The sequence below is a fragment of the Sabethes cyaneus genome, chromosome 2 (genome assembly GCF_943734655.1).
Source record: "Sabethes cyaneus chromosome 2, idSabCyanKW18_F2, whole genome shotgun sequence".
Classification (NCBI taxonomy): Eukaryota; Metazoa; Arthropoda; class Insecta; order Diptera; family Culicidae; genus Sabethes; species Sabethes cyaneus.
In genome coordinates this window covers 31,382,229-31,405,922 of record NC_071354.1, presented here as the reverse complement: position 1 = coordinate 31,405,922, position 23,694 = coordinate 31,382,229, and the positions used below count along the sequence as shown (strand labels likewise).

The following is a 23,694-nucleotide window of genomic DNA, read 5'->3' as shown; positions in this document are numbered from 1 at the left end:
ATTGAATCTGAATATTTCGTTCTTCTCTTTTAAACATTCACTTAAAAAATGATTCTTATAAACATACATATGCCAGAAATGCAGCTTACATTAGTCTTTGATCTAATGATGTGATATAGTCCTACGTCACCTTTCCGTACAACCCTTAGGGCTGTATACCTTGTAGTTTTTGTCATTTTTTGTCCTTTTTCGGTTTCGATCTTCGTCCTTTTTCGCTCTTCTATGCCGTTTTTTGTTTCCGTTTGTTCCGTTCTTCCTTTTATTATGTCCAGCTTTTGCTCCTTGCCTGCCACGTTGTATTTTCGATCCTTTTCGTCTTTCGTTTGTTCTCCTTTTTTCTCGTTTTTCCCCATTTTTCCTTTTTACTCTACCTTATCATATTTTGTCCTTCTTTTCTCTTGCATTCTTTATCTTTTTTTGACCGTCCTCTGGTTTTTCCTCTTACTTTCCCGTAATTTACATTCTCTACCTTATCCTATTTTTTCCTTCTTTTCTCTTCCATTCTTTATCTTTTTTGTCCGTCGTCTGGTTTTTCCTCTTTTTCTCTCCCATAATTAACATTTCCGCTTTTTTCTATCCCGTTTGTTAAGTTTTTGTCACGTTTTCTTTGGTGCTGTTTTATTTCTTTGTCTCATTTTTTCCTTTTTACTTCTTTTTCTGAAGAACAGCAGAACATCTCCTTTCCCCTCGTGTTTCGTTTTCGTTTGTTCTGTTGTTTCTCTTTTTGATGTCCGGTTGTTTCATCTTTTCTGTCGCGTTTTTTTTACTTTGGTTCCTCTCCGGTTTTGTTCTCTCCCGTTTTACGGATTACCTTTTTCTTTATGTTTTTATGTTTTCTCGTTTCTCGTTTTTGTTCCATCTTTCTTTTTTATATCCCGTTTGGTCTCTTTCTCCTGTTTTCCTCGCTTCCTCTATCGGTTTTCTCCTGAGTCTATTCCGTTTTTCTTGATCTATTTCGTTTTTTGTCCTTTTGCTTCCGTTTTTCGTTGTTTCCAGGCCTATGATTTTTCTTTTCCTGTATACTTTTTTCGTTTTTTCGGTTTCGATTTTCGTCTTTTTTCGCTATTCTATGCCGATTTTGGTCTATCCGTTGTCTGTCTGTTCCGTTTTTCCTTTTATTATATCCAGGTTTTTTTGCTTAGTTTTTCGATTCTTTTTGTCTTCTGGTTTCATTTTTTTTCCTTTTTTGTCATATTTTTGTTTTCTTTTTTCTGTTCTCGTTAGTCCATTTTCGTGCTGCCGTATTCTCCTTTCTTTTTCTTCCTTTACTATTTCGTTTTTTCTCTCCTTTTCCACATTTTTCTTTTTTTCCGTCTACCTTATCTGTTTAATCTTCGTTTTTATTATGGTTCTATCTTTTTTTCTATCTGCCTTTCTTCATCTTTGTCTGCCCGTTCTCTCGTTTTCCATCCACTTCCATTTCCACTTTTTATCACTTGTGATCTGTCCTATTAATACCTGTTTTATTTTGTCACGTTTTTTCTTTTGTTTTTCTTTTTTCCTGGACAGTTTTTATTCCTCTTCATCTATCCTGTTTGTCTAGTTCTTGTCACGTTTTCCTTTGTGCTGTTCCTCTCGTTTTTCATTTTTTTTTGTTCCGCTGTTTCTTTGTTTGTTTTCTGTTTTCCGTTTTTTCATCTTTTCTGTCGCGTTTTTTTATTTTGGCCCCATTTTTTCGTTTCTCGCCCGTTTTACGTTTTACTTTTTTCTTTAATCCGTTTTTTCTTTTCCTGTTTTCCTTTTATTCTGTCTTACTTGGTGGTTTTTGTTCTATCTTTCTTCTTTTATATCCCAATTGACCTCTTTTTCCTGCTTTCCTCGCTTCTTCTAACAATTTTCTTCTTCCTCTTTCAGTTTAGCCTCTCTTGTTTTTTCGTTTTTCCTCCGTCCCTTTTTCTTCTTTTCCTGTCCTGTTTTCACCTTAATCTCGTGTCCTGGTTGTCGTTTTCCGGTTCCGGTTGTGTTTTTCTTCCGTTTTCCTCCGTTTCCAAACCCTTATTTCTTCTTTTCCTGTCTCGTTTTTTCGTCATTTTCTGTCTCGTTTCGACTTTTTTCCTTTTTCGGTTTCGATTTTCTCTTCCATGCCGTTTTATGTTTTCGTCTGTTCCATTTTTCCTCTTGTTATGCTATGTTATGTTATGTTAGCTGTTCCTGCTTTTCTGCCACTTTGTATTTTCGATCCTTTTTGTCATCCGTTTTCTTTTTTTCCTTTTTCTGTTCTCGTTTCTCCATTTTCATGCTACCGTATTTTCTCCTTACTTTTCTGTCCCGTTTTTTCCCCTCTTATTCCTCATTTTTCCTCTTTTCTGTCTACCTATTTGCTTCCATTTGTTTTTTTCTGTCTTCTCGTTTCTCGTTTTTGTTCCATCTTTCTTCTTTTATATCCCGTTTGACCACTTTTTCCTGTTTTCGTTACTTCCTCTATCGGTTGTCTTTTTTATATTCTTCTTCCCTTTCTTGTTTATTTCTTTTTCGTTTTTCCTCTCTCGTTTATTTATTTTTTCTTCCTTTTCTTTTTCGTGTTTCTCGCCCTATTGCTGCATCTCGATTATTTTTTTCCTTTTTTCGTCTGTTTTCTTCCTTTATCCTTATTTCTAGGCCCATGTTTCTTCTTTCCCTATCTCGTTTTTTTATCATTGTCTGTCCCGTTTCGATTTTGCTTTTTTTCTGTCCCGATTTTCGTCTTTTTTGCTCTTCTATGCCATTTGTTTTCGTATGTTCCATTCTTCCTCGTATTATGTCCTGCTTTTCCTCAGTTTTCTGTCACGTTCTGTTTTTCTCTTCCAATCCCTTGTCTTCCGTTTTCATTTTTTTCTTTTTCTTTGCCGTTTTTCCTACTTTTTTCCGTTTTCTTCTTTTATGTGTACCTTCTCCTATTTTTCTTCGTTTGCCTTTATGGTTTTTCCTTCTTTTATCTTTTGTTTTTCATCTTTTGTTGTCCGTCCCCTCGTTTTCTCTTCCGTTTTTATCTTTGTTTCTTCCATTTTGTTTATTTCTATTTTTTAATGTCAGTTTTTTTCTTTTCTCTGGCATTTTTCTTTTTTGTCTATCCAGATTTTGTAACGTTTTCCTTCGTACTGTTCGCCCTTAATCATTTTCTCCTGCTTCATTTTTCCTTTTCTTGCTTCTTTTACTGGAAAGCTGCAGGACACGGTCTATCTCTAAATCAATCTGTGAATATGTTAACCATAAGAAACTGTTTGCACTAGGTTGTTTCATGGTTCATGGTTCATGAGATACGAATATACTGAGTTTTTCAGTCGTCTTCAGGAGTAACTAAAAATGTAGTCATATAAATTTTATCATTCAAAGATTAGAAATTGACAAACAAGAAAAAAATCTTTTAAAGAATTTCCATGTGACTCAAGATGATTTTTCGCCTTTTCTTTGGAGTTTTCCACCATCACTTAACCTAAAGTTAGGCTTAAAAATGGAACGGTATTGGTATTGGACCTGAAACTAAAACTCAAATTGAAGTGGAAATCGGACTTGAAATTATACTTGAAGTTGAACTCAAAATCAAAGTTGAAATTGGTCTTGAAATTGAAATGCTTTGAAATTGCTTTTAAAGTAGAAGTTAAAATTCGATATGAATTAAATGTAAATTACACCTGAAATTGTATCCTGAAATTGGATTGGACTTTAAATCAGTGTTGCAATTGTGGAAATTTAATAGGGTTCTAAAAGACAGTTAAATCTAATAAGAGAACGTTAAACTAGTTATTTTTACGACTGAATTTAAGAGTGCTATTCTAAGAGAGTGCATAGAACGACCGGCTGTTTATCGTTGATCACTTTTCAACCAAACGAAATTAGCATATTTCACGAGAGCTTGCTAATCTACCTTTTCCTTTATCGCAAAAACTGTAAATCAATAACTGCATAACGTTTTTTAAACCGTTATACTGACCCAATCCAGTTTGTACCTAGTTGATCTACATAACGTTAATTGGAACGTGAGGATACTCTCCTACCGACGGCTTACGACGGAGACCTTGAAGGGGCCCGGCAGGGCACTATGCATCTCGCCACCGCCACCGATATGCAATACTATGAATGTACATAGTTTCATAGAGTTTCTTCTTGCAATCAGTCGAGCCCCGTATTCAAATTAGGCTGCCGTTGCTGGATGAGTAGAGCAAAGTGGTTTCCATCGTTCGCTATCAAAGCAGCAGCCACATTCTTTTCCGTGTTGTTGCATTGCAGCGCGCTACTAGACCAGACCAGAGACGAACGAAAGCTGGTTTCACTTATGCAATATTTCTACTTATTCTGCATATGCATATGTTAATGAGCACGTGTTAATTGTTGGTTTTGTTGCATCTATTACATTCCCCATTCCTGCAGACAAGTGCTGGATCCCTCGCTCGAGTCCGAAGTAGCTCCGTCGCCAGCCGGCATTCCGATTCAGTCCAAATTCTACTACGTCCCGGGAGAGATAGAGAACTGCCGCGAGTGCACCGCCGAGATGATCACCACCGGAAAGGGTGGTGAGATTATCGATGATGATGATGATGATGATTTGGTGGACGACGATGACGACGACGGCGGCGACGTGGTAGACGATGGCATCGATGACGATCTGGAAGCCGACGAACTGGACGAGGACGAGGACGGATTCTACACCGAGCGATACGACACGGTGATGGAGGAGGACAGCATCGGTGGAGACGATCGTGTTTACAGCTCGTACACTGGTAAGTTTGAAAAAAAAAACAAAACAAAAAACTTTCCAAGCGTAATTTGCATAACGGAGTTACCTTCACCGGTGAATGGGCGCTGGGCGCTAGGGAAAATAAACCCTGAAAAACTTTCCAAGCACCCAGTCATTTTTTCGAGCTATTTTGTTTTTGGCTCATAAACAAATGGTTGGAATGGTATGGTGGTGGCGGCGGCGGCGGTAATGGTAAGCCGCCGTCAACCGGAAAACTATTTACAAGCAACTGCACATTTTTAGAAACACTTTTAAAAAGCGGCTGCCGGCCCGGTGGTTGCACGAGTCGAAGCGGTTGCCGTTCATGGGCAGGCGCTTAGCGAAATGAAACTGGATTAGATTACCCTGCAGTCATCAAACGAGTTTTGTAGGAAAAATAGCCGATCTCGGAAAGCAGTCCCTTTCAGTCTACATACCTATGCTGTTGAGGACCGGGTTGTTTGTTTGACGGAATAGTATCATTTATCAAAATAGGTATTACGTTCACATCCGGTGAAGAAATGAGAAAATGTCTACTTACTTATTACAAAAGCATTACAGCATTGATCGATAAATAATTATTAATCTAGCTTGCGGTTCAATTTGTTGCATTTCTCCTTATTTTTTATTAAAAATAAAAAGGAACATTTGCTTACTTACAAGGCGGTACAGTAATACCTCGACATAAAGCAACTTTATTATTATTTTTGTTACGTTACTTCGAAGCAAAAACGAAATTTATTCCTATGGGAAAAAATTGATTGCAGATGAAAGGGGAGCCTTTCAACCCATTAACTTCGAAGTTTTACGATGATTGGTTTTGATGATTTGAAAGATACATTAAGAAAGTGAAGCGTGTGTAAAGATTTTGTTAATTGAAATGTAAAAATTGTATCATAACTTACAAGATTTAAAAAATAAAAGTGATTTTCGCACAATAGCAATGCGAGGTCACCCCACAATAAAAGTTAATTCAGTTGTTTTTATATTAATTCAAAAAAATTACGTTAAGGTACTCCGGGACAAGTGGGACCTAAAAATTGCATAGTTAGAATTTATTCGACAGTGTAATCTACACATTTGGTCTTCGACGCGTTGATTTTAACCCCAATCTTTCCAGACTCCCTTTTCAGTCCAGCACAGATATCCTTCATCGTGGTAAAGTTTCTGGCTCCAAGTGACCTGCTTAGCCACCTGGCAAAACCACTTGCTTAGCCAAGAAGTTTGCTACCTTTACTGAGAATCAAACCTCTCGTTTCGATATCTGATCGATGGATCACCTTAAGAGCGATGCTGAGAATCATACAGGATAAGTTGTTCTGCAGCACCCTCGCCGCGTCTCGAAGAGACTCAATTTTATGGACTTTAACAGCCTCTCCCAGCCGAGATTCCACTCTTAATGCCGGCTGGGAGGCCAAAACTTTAACTCTATTATTTCAATTTGATTTTTTGTCTGATGAAGAACATACAATTTCAACCAATTGTTTTTAACCGAAAATAATTCCCCATTTCCTGAATAAACTCCTTACGGTTAGGCTATGTCAGATTTTTTTTATAAAACCCCTCCCAAGGAACATTTCTGGCTACGCCCGAGCGTACAACGTATGTGAAACGTTAACTTCAAGCTTCAAGATCTCGGTATAACTTTCTTAGGGTTATGAAAATAAAGAAAGTCACTGTTTCAGCAAAGTTGATCAGTAGACCAAAATCTTTCGAACGGCGGACAAAGTTTCATAAGTTTGTCACCAGGCGTCGTTAGTATTCAAGTAGAATTTTTTTCTATTGTAATAGGCCTGTTAATAGAAATTGGCGCAAGTAACGGAAGGTTAACGCAGTTTCCTAGATTATATATAAGTACGAATGTTTTTGTTTTTTTTTAATTGTTCGTATCTTGGTATCCTATAAAGTTTCAAATTTTCAACAGCATTGATGAACAACAAGAATAGCAAAGGGCCTACACAACTTCTTTGTGGAACACCAGCGTCAACTAAACAAGAGCTTCTGCAAGGACCATTGATTGGTATATGTGGTTTACGGTTTGATATGTAACATTTTATCAACTCATTAACAACTTCTTTTACATTACATATCGATTAAGTTTTTCCAGTTGAATTTTATAATTTAATGCTTTTTCAGATCGATAACGTAACCTTTCACAGACTGTTTACCAGTCATCGATATTCAGAAGAAATTCCTTCACTTTACTGTTGATGCCGCGCATTAGCCAGCGCACACTTTCTTCAGTCACGGTCTTGGCCAGTCGGTTCCTCCAATTGTTCATCTGACCAATGTCGCTGGTGACTGCTCCATTCGTCGTTAGCTTCCGCTTCATTAGCGCCTTATACACTTCTCTGTTGGACGGACGGACGTGGCGATTCCATTGTCGTTGCATTATTGCTGTCTAAATCTGTCAAAAATGTAACGAGGACAATCATCGAACCTAATGAAGGGCTAGATCCGTTTGTTGAGATACTCATTTTTAATTTGAATTTTTGGGTCACCGATAAATTATGTGTGCAATTTAAAATTGATATTTTTCGGTGAAAAATAAAATTGGACTTGAAATTAGACTCTATCGGTGCAAAAATTGGAATTGAATTCGTTTTGGTATTGGCTTTAAAATGGGACATTAAGTTGCTTGAAATTGGACCATGATTGAACTTTAAATTGTAATTAAAATTGGGCTTGAAATTGCATTTCAAATTAAGCTTGGTATTGGAATTTGGTATTGAAATTGGATTTAAATTAGACATCTAATTGAGCCTAAAATCGGACATTACATTGGACATAAATTAACTTGAAATCGGAGATGAAATTGGAATTAACTTAGGCTCGGCGTTGAACTTAAAATGGATTACTGAATATGGATTTAAATGGATTCGAAATTAGGCTTGCAATTGGACATGAAATTGCACCTCAATGAAACTAGAAAATGCACTTGAAATTAAGGTAGTGAAATAGAAATTTAAATAGACTAAAAATTGGTTTTAAAATTGCGCATTGAAATTAAACTTCAATTGAATTTAAAACTGCAGTTGAAATTAGAATTGTATTTGGCCTTAAAATCGGACATTAAATTACACTTGAAGTTAGACCCAAAACCGGAGATGAAATTGGATCTAAATTAAACTATGAATTAGACTTAACGACAAGATCGTCAGAGTCCATTTATGGTAGTCAGTATGGCACCGAATATCACCCTTCCCTTCCCTTCTTCAGTGTACCAGCATGCTCCATCACAAAAAATAAAATTAGTTCAACTAACTTGCTAGCCGTAATAAGCTCTTGCAACTCGAAGCACTAAACATTACATTGGTTCTATTATTTTTTGGGGCATAACTTACACTAAATACTGAGATTTCTGCCCAATTAAAATTCATCACTATATTTTCACTTTTTCGCCGTCGATTTTTCATTAATTTTTTTCGGCCGTTCCATTCGTCACAGTACTCGCGAAACTTCACTATAATTTACCACCCGAACAGTTATTTTGGCAAGATATTATAATGATTTTGCCCAAACTGTTCACTTGAATTGATATGAAAAACTTTACTTCGTTTCGATTGCAATTCTGAATCCACGACCGTCGTTGTACGTTACCAAGGTAACGGACGTATATATGGAGTGATGCCGACGTAAACATTTGAGCTTGAAATTGACCAATTATTTTCGCTATTAAATTAAGGGTCGTAGAGTGTCGATAATATACTAATAAAATTCACTGATAATAAAATTCACCGTAAACAACATTTTATGTGATAGAATTACTGTCGGATCTAGTTCAACAGCAAAAATAGATACGCGATTCTACGTTTCATAATTGTTCATAACAGATTATTACCTACTACTAGCAATCCTGTTCTGCCATAGTATAAACAAAACGATACGTGGCAACAAGTACTGAAATCAGTAAAAAAGCAGCTGGACTCCGACGACCTTCACCTTAAAATGGGGCATTAAGCTGAGTTCCACTTGAGATCGGAAGTGGAAATGTATTAGTATAAACTTAGAATGGGACATTAAAATGGACATGAAATCAAATCTAAATTGAAATTTGATTTGAAATTAGATGAGAATTGGACCTGAAATTGGGTTTGAAATTAGACTTCAATTAGACTAGAAATTGGCTTTAAAATGGGACCAAATTAATTGGACTTCAAATTGAACTTGTGATTGAATTTATAGTAAACTCTAAATCGTACTCGAAAATCGTCCTAAAGTTTACTAGAAATTAGATTTAAAATAGAGGTTTTCCGTCAGATCATACCCCTCCTTTTCTTATTTTTTCTCGAAAGTACTCCTAATACGAGTGACAATGGTGCAAAAGGATTTTTTTGTTGACTCTAGAATTTTCTACAATTTTTTAAACAATGCAAATTGCAAGAATGTTGAGTTTCTTTTCACCAAATCACGAATGTTGGGTTTTAAAAAATTTGTTTCGGCTGCACTGTTTATCAAAATATTCAGATTTTCTGACAGCATTGCACAACAAATTTTGACATATGTGTATCAGCGGTTGAATGAAAAGGACAAAACGAATGAAAAGCTAATGATTACCTTCTTTTTCGTTTCGAGTGTTGCTTGCCACAAGAGTAAAGAGTGGCCAAATGGTTTCGAAGTGGTGAAAATAGAGGACACTGGTACAAAAAGGCATGTAATACATCCGAGAAGTGACGGGTTGAAATATACGTATTTTAGTTTTTCATTTGTACAGTAGTTAGAAGCTTTATTAAAGAAAGTTTTATATGGGTATCATTTCTAAGAGTCAAAACCGAACATTTAGTGGAAAAACAATTTGACGGAAAACCTCTATTGGACTTGAAGCAGAACCTACTTTAACGCAATTTATTTTCTTGTCGCTTATTATTCAACAGCGAGCCGTATGAATAAAAGAGTTAGAGCAACAAGCTCTCCCATAAGATTACACGGGAAAAGTATAGCAAACTGTTTTATTCATACGTTACTTGAACGATTACTTAGTAATTTTTTGTCCAAAACTTGCTTTTCAAAGCTCAGTGCCTCACCTTCTGTTTAGGTCTGAGCATGCCAGTGGTCATAGGAATCTCCTAGTTCATGGTTCTAGGAGCTACGATGAGAAACTTTCTTCGGAACCAGTTTTATGACCAGCGAGCTGTCCTGCTACTTCTGGGGTCAAACATTTTTTCAAATTAAATGCGAAGTTAGAATTATATATTATCTTTTAATTATGTTATGAAAGAGTAATACCTACGTGTTGTGTCTTGTCCGACGAAATTCGTGCTACATAGTTATCTTCACATTTTCGTCACACAGTTGACCTTGAGACTTTGATCGCATTCGTATGAAATGAGATTCTCGAGATATTCAAGCTTTGGTTGATGTTTCGTATATTTGATTTTTCCGACTTTTATATTACGGGTAATACTAGTATTATAGGTTTCCATTAAAACGTTAGCTTTTAAAGTTTGAAAACTTAACAAAATACCAATGCAAAAAAACTTATCTGTGCCCGATATCTACAGATAGTTTTTTGTACCCCATTATACCCTACGAATGTTTACCATAGGGGGTGTCGACAGAAAAGAGATCATCTACAGTCGGAGTGATCGAGTTTCCCACTCGAGCAGCATGCTTGGCATCGCATCGCACGTTCCAGTCTGGAGCTGTAAGATGCTTTTTCCTGCTTCACATACCAGGGCGCCATTCACCATCACCAAAGCTAAAGCTTAGGCCACCTAGTGACGTGCATTTTCTGGGCTGTTTCACTTTGTTTTATGTTTCGAAATGATTGAAGAATGCGCCGACGACACCATAGAGGTACGTAGAGGTAGAGGATCCATCCATGACTCTGTGTCCAAGCAGGCAAAACTTAGTTGCGGAACCGACCAGCATGTACAATTTGCTCGCTATGGCGTTTTTTGTTTGCTATTTGAACATCTTCACATGATCGCAAAAAAACTGGTATCAGACCACAGCAAACCGCATGCGCTTGTTGTTGTTAGGTGCGATCCCGCTTAGTGACCTATAAACAAGTCGCTTGCCCTGATGGCCGAGTGCAGCTCTTCAAGCAAGAAGAGTGTGCTGTCAAATTTACTGGCTCTAACCTAAAAAGACATTTAAACGCGATGGGAGATGGAACAAAGAAATGACACTAACTTGACCGACAGAATTATTCAGAATTTTGATCTGTGCCGCCGGCAACGAACGTTAATTACCTACAATTCGACACTGAATTGAAAAAGTCTTCCGATTTGGGGTGTCCAGTTCTCGCCGTAACTCTGTTGCAATGAAGGTTAACTACATGATTGTCTTCGTTTGACGCTGAAGCTGTGGTGTTAACCACGTGCGTAATTGAGTTAATTACACGCCGTGCGGCACTTCGACGAAAGCTCTGCTTGAGAGAGCAAATGAATGAAGTGTGATTTCTCTGTTGAAGAAGAGCTCGCGAGAAGATTCGCACAAGATGAATGGGTTTGCCTGTTGTGAGTTTTGATTTTGAGGTTAACTACAACAAAGTGGTTGTAAATATTTGTGTCAACACATTGGATACAGGTAACTTGAGACTTGAGTGTTGAGTGTTATGTTTATGGATAATGTTATTTCAAAATTGCAACAACTAAAACAGATTTCTACAAATGAAGCTTTTCAGTGTCGACATAATTATATAGGACTAGCTGACCCGGCAAACTTCGTATTGCCAAAAATGAAACTGTGCTGTACATATAGTAAATCCTGGGTGCTACCCCCCGCAGTGGCCAGCGCTTCCGGTCGCTGATAACACTCTTGGCCTGCGGCCGTCTCGCCCTGAATCATCTAGTGTTACTATAGGTAGTTTCTGGTGGTCTTGTTATTGACTAATTGACTTTACGGAAGTGTCTAAAATTTTAAGACTAGTTTTTAAGTTACGCAAAAATTTCTGTTTCATTTGTATGAGAGTCCGCCCCCACTACTATAGGGGTGAGGGTCCTCAAACCATCATAAAATAAATTCATGCCTTTAAAATTCCCCACGTGCCAAATTTGGTTCCATTTGCTTGGTTAGTTCTCGAGTTATGCAGAAATTTGTATTTCATTTGTATGGGAGCCCCCCCTCCTAAAAAAGGAAGAGTCCTAATTCATCATAGAAAAAATTTTTGCCTCCAGAAACTCCCACATGCCAAATTTGGTTTCAGTTGATTAATTAGTTCTCGAGTTATGAGAAAATTTTTATTTTATTTGTACAGAAGACCCCCTCTTCAAAAGAAGAGGGGTCATAGTTCCCTTCCTAAAGTGGTTAAGGGTATCAATTCACTTTAGAAAAAAATCCTGCCTCCAAAAACATCCTCATGCCAAGTTTGATTCTATTTGCTCGATTAGTTCTCTAGCAATGCAGAAATTGGTGTTTCATTTGTATGGCGGTCCCCCCTCTTCGTGGGTGAGGGACCATTATAAGAACCTTCCCCGGCCCCAAAAACCCCTACATGCAAATTTTCACACCGATTGGTTCAGTAGTAGTAGTTCTATAAGGAACATACGGATAGACAGACAGAAATTCATTTTTCTAGGTATAGATTTGTATGGGAGCCCCTCTCTTAGTGGGGGGAGGGGTCTCTAATCATCATAAGAACCTTCCCTGGCCTCAAAAACCTCTACATACAAATTCTCACGCTGATTGGCTCAGTAGTTTTCTATTCCATAAGGAATATACGGACAGACAGACAGATAAAATTCCATTTTTATTGCTAGATACAGATAAGACAATGACAATGATCATTTTGGATATTCATACTGACAACTCAACAGAATCAAACAACTGCTTGATTTCTTAGAACTTCGCACAAATTAAACATTAGACGGATTTCACGCCAACTCGTCCATGAGGTTGGTAGCATCCTCTCAGAATTCAATCAGGCTTTTTGTATATAAAGAGTTTATGTAAATAAACAACTTTGCATATTTAGAGCCAACAGCAAAAATGAGGCAGAAGGAGAAAACCGGGAAAGATAACGAATAAGAAAACGTTATAAAACTGGACAAACGAGATAAAAAACGCGTAAGAAAGAGAGAAAAATAGGAATTAGCATGAAACAGGAATAAATGTGACAGAACTGGAAGAAAAACATGACGGAAAAGAGGAAAACGTGAAAGACTGTAGAAATGAGGGAAAACACGGCAAAAAAGAAAAAAAATGGTGAGGAAAAAAGAGAGAACGGAAGAGAAGAGAGGAAAAACTAGATAAAAGAAGGAGAAACGATAAAGAAAAGTAGCAAAACAAGAAAGAAGAACAAACAGGACGAAAAAGGAGAAAAATGCGACAGAAAAGGAAGAAAAGAAAAAGAATAAATACGGGAACAAGAAAATGAAGGAACGAGAACAGAAAACGATAGGAAAAGAAAAAAAATAGAAAGAAAACAAAAACGGAAGACAAACGGGATTAAAGAAAAATAGATAATAAGAAGAATAACGGAACAGACAAAAACGAAAAGCGAGGTAAAAAAGGGGTCAAAAGAAAAAAAAAGCGAAAACCGAGAAGCATTGCTTAGAAATCTTAGATTCAGTTTAAGCAATATGCCTGAATTGATGCAATATACTGATCACTTTTTGTTGTTTCTAGTACAGATGAAATGAACTCAGCATTGCCAACCTGAAACCAACGATTCGAGTAAATCCCTTGCGTTCATGTTCGGGTTCTTTTCTCAATAATAAATTAATAAAATCAAATGTGAATCATTCTTTTTTTTAACTGGCGAAAACGACAAACGAAATTACAATAAACGTAAACATTACTCCAAAGTTTCAATTAAATTCCTTCAGGCTTTGGTTGATTTTAAAAACGAACGCACGCGGTTAAAAAAAACTGAAATTTGATATCTAAAATATCAGTCAAGAGCAAGAAAATTTACTGATAGGTTAGCCGAGCAATCATTCTGCACTGCACTGCAATTTTTGACTGAATGAATGAAAACTGAGAAAGTCAAATACTGTCGGCAGTTCAGTAGTCGTGTCCATGACCTGGCAGATAAAAGAATACTACCAGAGGTAAAGCTGTATGCGCTGAATGCGTCTTTAGGCACAGGCAGGACTATCAATTTTTTCGAGCACTGCCAAGAGCAAAGAAAATAAATAATAAAACGGGACAGGAAATAATAAAAACCAAACAGGAAATGAGAGAAACTGGGCTCGAAAATGAGGAAAAGAGGAGAAACTGAACAGAGAACGAGGAACCAGGTGGCAGAAAAAAGCCAAAGAGAAAAGAAGGGAAAACAAGACAAAAAGAGAGAAGAAAAACGAAGAACGGAAGAAAAAACGTTACAGAAAAGGTGAAAAAATGGGATATAGCCAAACGGAATATAAAAGGAGAACTTGGGACAAAGAAAAATGGGAAAATGGGGCAGTAAAAGAACATTTCGGGAAAATTGTGCAGAACATATTCAAAAATGGATTATCAATGGTCCGCGCAAATGGTCCGTCTCTTACTCTAGAAAAAGAAGAAAAAAAATGAGACAAAGCGAAAAGTGACAAAAACTGGACAAACACGAAAAGAGAAAAAATACGAAAGAAGAAAAGAATAAAAACTGGCATGAAAAAAAGAAAAATGAAAAGATAAACATGACAGAATAGCAGAAAAACAAAGAGAGAAAAAAGTGGAAAACTAGAAAATAGGAGAGAAAAAGAGGCAAAACGTGATTGGGAAAAACCTAGGAGATTGGACAGAAAAAGATGGAGAACGGAAGAGAATAGAAGAAAGATGAGAATGAAGCAGAAAAAATTATGAAGAAAATGAAGATAAACTGGATACAGACGGAGATAAAAAGACGGGATAGAAAAGGAGGAAAAGAAAAGGAGAAAATGCCGGAGCAGGAAAGTGGAGAACCGAAAAACGAAACAGAAAAAACGGGACTGAAAAAGCGGAACAGAAAAAGCGGAACGCGAAGACAAAAGCTATAAAAGCGGAACGGAAGACAAAAGCTATAAAACGGAAAAGAAAAACAGAACTTGGCCCGGAGGAAAAGCACAAAATAATAAGAGGCAGAACAGATGAAGACGAAAAATGGGATAAAATTGAAATTAAAGCGAAGAACGGACAAAGACTAAAAAATGGAAAACTGTCGTTACAGGGCAGAAAACGTCACAAAACGCTTGGTCTTCGCTTGAAAATGAGGAAAAAAGCACGAAAAATGAGACAATCAAAAATATGTCTTCGGAAAAAGTGCGAGAAACGAAACAGGAAAAGAAGTGGAAAGGAATAAAGTAAGGGGAAATAGCGAAAAACACTTTTTCTACGTGTTTTTCGCTATTTCCCCTTACTTTATTCCTTTCCACTTCTTTTCCTGTTTCCTCAAAACAAGAAAAAAGAGGGAAATAATAGAAACCGAAAAGTGGCGAGAATCGCGAAAAAAGAGGATAGACAAAATTTGACAAATAGACAAGATAGATAGAATAGACAAAAGTGGGACAAAAAAAACGGGAAAATGGAACAGAAAAAAAGAACAACAACAAAAAGTAAGATAAAATGAACGGGAAAAACAAGATAGAGATAAAAAAGGAAAACCGAAGATGGTAGGGAAAACGAGAGCCGAAAACAGAATAAACGTGACAGGAAAGGCAAAAAAAATGGGGTACCAAAAACGAAACAGACGAAGGTGAAAAACGAGAAAGAAGGCAGATAAAGAGTTAGAAAAAGCCAAAAACTGAAAACGAAAAAAGGGAAAAAGAAATAAGAAAAGAGGGAAAACGAGGAAAGAAAATAACAAAAATCCTGTGAAAACATGAGGAAAAATGCGACAAAAGACGAAGAAAAAAGGAATACATAAACGGGAAACACGATTGGAAAGTGAGCAAAATGGAAAGCAAGTGGGAGCAAAAACTTGAAAAACGGTACGCAATCGAAGAAAATGGAATCAAAAGCGGAACTGGAAAAGAGAAAAACCGATCAGAAAATGGTAAAATGTGTGAGAGAATAAGACGAAAAATATCAATCCCAATTTCAATTAAAACTTCGTGTCTAATTTCATGTTAATGTCCGGTTTAAAGTTAAACTCCAAGATCAAATTAGTCTAAATTCAAGCTTAATTTCTAGTCCAATTTCAAGTTTGATTTTAGGTCTAATTGCACCCGAAAGCGCCGGTATTTTTGTGTTAAGAAAGAATAGATTCGCCATTCTACGATTACTTGATGTTTCCGGGCCAAAACATTCCCTTGAAAGGTGGGGTGGTCCTACCATTTAAACACGCTAGTCGCTAAGGCAACAGATCAAGGATTTATTTCCTCATCTTCAAGCACGCAGCCAGGGGAGGTCTGATATTCCTCATGAGTTCTGACTTCCTAAAATACGAAATCGATTACGATTTTTCAAAATACATATACCTTTTTCACTAGTGTTTTAGTAACTTGAGGAGGTCTCTTTGGGGACCTACAGATCTAGTTTCGAAATCATTGCATCAAATTTCAAAGTTTCATAAAATGATCTAAAATTAAACTAGAAGAGTGGAAGGGGAAGCTGCTGCGAAAAACACCGACTTTCAACTTTCAAGCCTAGATCACATCCAATCTACCTTAGTAAAAAGCAATTTTCTCCGGTTACCTCAATCTCGCCGGCAAGTCTACCGTTGCGTTGGTTGCAACCAGTTTTCCGCTTGACAACCTCTCACACTTGATCCATCACGCCCAGAGGGAGGAGGAGGAGGAGGCCACCGACCGACCGTTCCGTGCCATGCCGTGCTACGCCGCGTTCGATGCAAGAAAGCGCCATTCAGCGAATTTTCTCGTCACAAGCCACACAAGAAAAATGATCACCATCGCAATCTATAGGTAAGGTAGAAGAGAAATAAAGCCACACTGCCTAACAAGTGCAGCCGAAGGAGAGCGAGATTACTGCGAAAAGATTGGAACCGCAGCAGCAGCAGCAGCAGCCGCAGTAGCAAACAAAAAGAAGGTTACTCCACGCTAACGAAACGCCATGGCCGCAAAGACACTTTTTTTTTTCTTCTTTTGCGCCACCAATCAGCCATCGGAGGCAAACCAAACCAAAGGCAAACGGTCCAAAAGATTACCCTCCGCTACATTTGCCTGACTGCATTGCATACCACACTAGTCGGTTGCTGATCTCGCGAGTGTTAGGTTCGGGAAAAGAAGGCGGTCAACCCGTGTGTGTGCGCGCGCGCCCGTGGAATTGATATCCGCCCGGTTAAGTCCGTTGGCCAGTGTCGGTGGTTTCTCCCGTAAAGACCTCGTCACAGTTCTCCGTGATCGTGATTACCGCCGCCGTCGCAGAACAATAGAATTGGCCAGTAATTGAGTGATAGACATCTATCCAGTCCAGAGTGATGCCTTTTCAGGTCGCTTTCTGATGCATCTTCTCACGTGCTGCCGACGACGCGACGACGGTCTGGTGGTGCAGCGCGCAGCTCGGTAATTAGTGATTTGTAGTTCAAGTGTACTCCATCGAAGGGCCTCTTAAGCTCTGCACAGGCAGGCCCCATTGGAAGCGTGGTTCATAAATTCAGTGCAGTTTTGTGAATGACGGCACTCCGTGCCGGTGCGGTTCGGAACCATTGTTTGAACGAAAAGCAGAAATAACGACCAGCAATTAGTGCGATTGTTAGTTTGGTATCATAAAACACCCTGCGGTCGGGTCATTGCCACTGAAGAGCTGCCAATCTAGAGGATAAATAAAGCGGATCCGATTAAACCAATAGGGGGAAGTGATTGTAATTCCTACACTATCGTTACGTCAATCACCTGTTGCTGGTGCTGCTGCTGCTGCTGCACTGCACAGTAAAGCCGTGGCCTATAGCTGAGAAGAGGGCACCTAAAGAAGGCGTAATGTTGGAAAGGCGACCACACTTTATATTTGGATCAAGATGTGAGTAGAGTAGGTCGGTCGAACGCGAATGGACCGTTATGGGTTAGGCTGTCGGCACTTCAAGAGAATCCATACGGTCATAACAATGTTTGTTCAGTCGTTGGGGGCATTCTCTAAGTTGCATAATGTGCAATTCGAGCTGAAACCGTTTTGGGACATTTTTTTTGAAAGTTAGGTAGAAACTTTGAACTACCTAGTTTACGTAAAGATGTTTCGTTTTGATTTAAAGTAAGGAATGGCATATATGATCTCGCTGATACTTCCAGCGAAGATCTAAACATGAAATAAATAAGCAATAAGTAACGGTTATTTCAAATCAAGCATAGTTCATGCATGAACTATATGCACAGACGTACTGATTTTTAGGGCGAACATAAAAACCGAATTTAATCCACCCAAAGTGAAAGTGACCATCCTTTTACCATCGTCTCATTGTGGGTTTAACAAATGTAAAATGGAAACATTTTCAGCTTATAGATTCGCAATATACTTTGTCATAAACCTTAAAATTTTAAAATATTACTGAAAAAGTTAATCTGCTTTTTTGGAATTTTGTTTAATAACATTATATTGTTCGACTTCATAGTCAATATTTCAGAATTACACCTTCTTTCGCTTTCCTGCCCACACAAGCATAGCGGATTGACTAACGTATCGGTAAGGGAAGGGTGGTAAAGAAGAACACATTAAGGTTCAAACAAGCATCATTGATTTCTGGGGCTTCAAAAGCAGTTTTTATGCTCAAAACAAAAGTTATGTTCACGAAAATTTATCATTGTGTTCTTTGCGTCTGTCAAAATACAATGACAAATTTTCATAAAAGTTCTTTCACTCTATAGGAACATTTCCATCATTAATTTACTCCAAAAAAATATTGTTTATGAAATATTATAAGTGTCCGTCTCTCCCGCAGTGTCCGTCTTTATCGACCTTCCCCTTCATACTGTAATCACATACTTCGCTGGTAAATTTCTTGAGTTGCGATAAGTTTCAGTTTAGTTTAGAAAATGCGTCTCAGTTTCAACGAAGGGTAAAATGTTTTTGGTCAGTTGGGTCGTTTGATATGCGAAATCTTCATTAAAAGCTGAAATTTCAAATAAGCCTTTCTGGTTTGGAATTAACTTTAGGCTTCGTACACAAATTACGTAACGATTGGAGGGGAGGGAGGAGGGTCAAGTTTGCGTTACTTTTTGTTACATAGGGGGGAGGGGGGGTCCGAAGAATAGTTACGTAACAAAATTATGAATACGAAAAAACAGCTGCAAAACGAAGAAAGGACGTATTGATGGTGTGAAACAGTGAATTGATTTAGACTGATGGAGATTCAAATTCAAAATTCTAGTTTGTAGCTGATGAAGACGATCCTACTACATCTCCAAATATTATCCAGGACAAAATTGGACTTCTGAAAATACAGCAAACGATTTTTCTTCCGTACCGTACATTAAACCTAGTGTCGGAAGTAGTGTGCTGTATAACACGTCTCATTTGCTATAGCGCACTACTTCCGACACTAGGTTTAATGTATGGTACGGAAGAAAAATCGTTTGCCGTTTTTCCGGAAATCCAATTTATTACTGGCGACACAATGTTATGGTTGAAAACCAATTGACCTCAATATGGATCAGTGCCTGATTGTTGTTTTTAACATGATTTTGTTCAATTTATTAAAATTATACGATTTATGTCAATTTTTTTCAATGCCAAGCGGGGAGGGGGCTTGGCCAACGTTACGTAATTTAATGGGGGGGGGGGGGGGGGGTTGCAAAGCGTTACTTATCGTTACATAGGGGAGGGAGGGGGTAAAAAATCCGGATTTTTTGCGTTACGTATTTTGTGTACCCTGCCTTACCTACGTGTTTGATAGGAGCAAACATGAGCTCTTCACAGATATTAGTTTCATGAGAGTTATGTTTAAAAATTCGTATCTTAAAAACTAACAATAAAGTTAAAATTATGTTTAAGGATTAGTTGTAGGAAATTTACAGTGTGACACATATATATTCGAACAAAAATTATTTTATGCTTGCAACAATGGCATATACAATTAATACAATCAAACTAATACCCTGTGTGTGTCATCATGACTTAAGTCTTACTTGACGTAGTTTCATTTTCGTATTGTGTCTCGTTCGATGTACACGTACCAATGTTCGAGTTACGGCCGTTGATAATAAATAAATTCCGAAACAGTGCTGCATGCAGCACTATTTTTCGCGACCTCACACATATCGGCATAAAAAAAGGATTTGCATACTATACAGTAAAAAGATTTGTCGAGATGGGATCTACTGAAAACCGTAAAAAATCCGGAAGAAAACGAAGCGTTAGAACTGCAGAGGTCAAAAAGGTTGTTCGAGAGTGAATTCGTTGCAGTTGCCACCGCCCTGCACGGGAAATGGCAGTTGAGCTGAGCATCAACAGGGAATCTCTTCTTCGAATTTTGAAAATGGATCTGGATGCGAAAGCATTCAAAAAACGTAAAATCCATGGATTAACGGAAGCAACGAAACAAAAACGGCAGGAAAGATGCAAACGGCTGCTCCGTAGGCACGGTGATTTCGAAGTGACCTTTTCTGATGAGAAGTTGTGTGTTCTTCAAACCCCACATCATGCTCATAATGATCGGCTGTGGTCGGTTTCGATCATCGATGTTCCAAAGCACAAACGGGGAGGCTTTTCAAAGAAGGGGAAACTCTCTTTTTTATTAACTGAAAAGGGTTTGAAAGTTAATGGAAAATATTATCTAGAAATGGTCTTAGAACAAAATTTGATGTCTTACGTTCAATCTGACGGATTTCATATCAAAAAAGGAATGACCTCCAAGTTCTGCTGATTTGAACCTCTAGATTTTTGTACATGCGATACATGCAGCAGAAGCTCAAGGATTATAAATATCATAATTTGGATGATTTTAAGTTAGATATCAACAAGATAATGGATGACATTCCGATGGAAGTAGTGCGTACCGCATGTAATGACTTCAAAAAGTGTTTGAAACGTGTATCTGTATCTATGGATAAACCACTTCTAAAACTCAAATTCGAAATAAAGCCTTTATTTACAAAAATATATGACTTTGTTTTTGTTCGAATATATTTGTGTCACACTGTAATGTATTTCGTCGTCGTCATCGGCAGCCTAGAGCCGGGGTGACTCGTGCTGTTTCAAGCACTCGTCTCTATTCAACTCAGTCTTGGGCCGTCGCCAATATCCTAGTCGTCTCAGAAGTCGCAAATCACTTTTGATCTGGTCGAGCCATCATGCACGTTGGGCCCCCCTGTTCTTGGTGCCGGTGGGGTTGTTGAAGAGAACTGTTTTCGTCGCACTGTTGCCCGGCACTCTTACGTGTGCGCCCCACTGTGGTATACTGACTTTCGCCAGATGTACGAGGGAAATCTCTCCAAGCAGTGCCTGTAGTTCTTGATTCATACGTCTTCGCCACCAAATATCGCCAAAGGTCGCGTATGTCCTCCGAGGGCTACGTCACAGCTCCAAGTCTATTGTCAGCTTCGTACGGTGGCGTAAGCTTGATCATAGCGTTTTGTGAAGGGAAAAGTAGACCCGATTTCTCGCTTGAATGGGCCGCTGAATCGCTTTACTGGTGGTGTTGTCCGAGGTCACCAACGATTCCATCTAACAGTTCTAGTTCGTCGCCGGCAACGGTTTACCGTCCGTGGGAGGAACGCGTTTGTTTCCTTTGAGCCTCTTCCTTTAATGTAGTTGGTATTCAAAGCATTTATTTTTAGCCCAGACCTCCCATAGCCTAGGAGTTGGCTACACTTGGTGAAAATCATGCCTCTCGTTGCGATGCACGTTCGTCGAATCATCCCTTGAAGAGCTATATTGAACAGTATGCAGGATAAGCACGTCACCTTGTCTCAACTCTCACCGCGTCTCGAAGGCACTCAAGAGAGTTAACAAGATGCACACAAAACCCATCACTCGATCCAATGTAACTCTGATCAGTCGCGTCAATTTATCTGTAAAACCGTGTTAGTGCATTATTTACCTCAGCTGGTCTCGATCGACTGTATCGTATGCTGCTTTGAAATCACGTTGTACTTCCGACATTTCTGCAAGATCTGTCGGATGGTAAAAATCTCATTTCAACATTTCAACATCAGTAAAATATGTCATGTTTTTTTTTAGAAAAAATATCAATTGGCGATTATCTCATGTCTCTCAGAGGCCATATGGCCGATTCTAGGTCCTGGAAAAGTTCCTTCAAAATCCGCTCCTTGCTTGGATCAGAAAAAAAAATCCAAACACAGCACTGCGTACCATCCGTAGTAGATTGAATCAGTTTGATTAGCTTCCTGGGGAACCAGCTTTCGTTCATGATTTTTCATAGCTCTTTTTGGTCGACGGTATCATATGCACCTTTGAAGTCAACGAACAAATGGTGCGTGGGAATTTTGAGTTCTTTGTGTTAGAATAATAGTAATGTTCTGAAAGATGATCGTGAGGTGACCGCAGGGTGAAAGCAGTACTTCGATGAACACCTGAATGGCGCCCAGGTTGAGAACCACAGCAGCGGCATGGAAAACAATTTCGAAGGTACGACAAGCGGGGAAGAGGTAAGAAACAATCCATCGACTGGGAATAATGGCATCGGACCGGAGCTAATTGAAATGGGACCACAAAAGCCGGCCACTTGTCTGCACAGGTTAATTTTTAGAGTTTGGCATACAGAAGGGCTACCGGAAGAGAGGTAAAATCGAGTTATCTATCCGATCTGCAAGAAGGGCGAAGAGTTGGATTGTGGGAACTATCATGCAATCACTGTTCTTAATGCCGTCTACAGAGTGCTGTCCCAAATCATTTTCCATCGATGTTCCAAGTGTCTGTATGCCAAATGGTTCGTTAAAATTGTACAGCCAAGTTGGTTAGTTCGTGTCCACGGTCTGGCAGAACAAATAAATAAAATCGAAGATGTTCACTGCCGATGATTACCCGCCATGGCTTTCACCTGTCGCCAGGACAGGTTCTCGTCTTCAATCCGGATTTCGTTGGCTAAGCTGCGTCGCCATGAGTCGCTGAGTCTGCCTCTTCGACGTTGCCTTTGCGGATTCCAGTCGAGTCTTCTCTTCAGTTATCGTTCACTCCTTTTCTCAAGGTGACTCCGATCCAGTTCCACCTACGTTCTAGAATTTCTGTTGTTATTGGTCGTTGATGACATGGACGATGGACTTGCTCTTTGGATATCCAGCTGTCAGGCCACCAGGCACATATGGTATATGGCAGGTAGCGATTAAAAAATACCTGCAGTTTTTGCGTTGTCTCCGCTATCTCAGCGGACAAAGCGCACAACGTTTCGCAGGCATACAGCAGTACGGATTTAATTTAACGTTTGAATTAAAGATTCGGGTTTTCGTACATAGAGTGATCTGGTTTGAGTGCCAAATGTTTCGTAGACCTGCAAAGGCACCCCTGGCCTTCCTGATCCGTGTGGCTATATCAGTCTTGGTACCACCATCGGGCGTTGTTTGGCAACCAAGATATTGAAAGGCGTCTACCTGCTCAACTTGTTGTCCCGCTACTGTGAAGTTGGTGGAATTGTCAGTGTTCATTACCATAGACTTAGTTTTCGCTACATTGACTGTGAGACCTGCTGCCTGGGAGCTCTCGGAGAGGACATCTAACTTGCTCTGCATATCGTTTCGGCGTTGTGCGAGCAAGACAATGTCGTCGGCTAGGTCGAGGTCATTTAGCTGCTCCATCGTTAGAGGTTTCCAAGGCAATCCTCGATTTGGTCTACTATCAATTGCTCTAACTAATATCTCATCCATAACGATGAGAAACAGAAGCGGTGATAAAATGCAGCCCTGTCTCACGCCAGCAGTAACCCTTATGGGGTCGGACAAGACGCCGTCGTGCAAAACCTTGCACGAGAACGCATCGTACTGAGCCTCGATGAGATGGACTAGCTTATCTGGAACTCCGCTACCCCTAAGTGCGCCCCAGGTGTTTTCGTGGTTGAGTCGGTCGAACGCCTTTTCGAAGTCAACGAACACCAGCAGAAGAGAGTTCTGGAATTCGTTGATCTGCTCCAATATAATGCGGAGCGTTGTGATATGGTCTACACATGATCGGCCAGCACGGAATCCAGCTTGCTGCCGCCGGAGAGTAGCATCGATCTTCTCCTGGATCCGGTTGAGGATTACCTTATAAAATAC

The 23,694-nt window shown here is 39.0% G+C and overlaps 1 protein-coding gene across 3 annotated transcripts in view; it reads left to right on the top strand.

Moving 5' to 3' along the window:
• The window catches only part of LOC128734882 (uncharacterized), an 82,433-nt gene that overhangs the window by 48,279 nt on the left and 10,460 nt on the right, over window positions 1-23,694 (top strand). For all 3 annotated transcript variants that reach the window (XM_053829278.1, XM_053829276.1, XM_053829277.1), the window contains exon 4: window positions 4,348-4,697. In XM_053829278.1, the coding sequence (XP_053685253.1) occupies window positions 4,348-4,697 (350 nt within the window). The remainder of the gene's footprint in view (window positions 1-4,347; window positions 4,698-23,694) is intronic.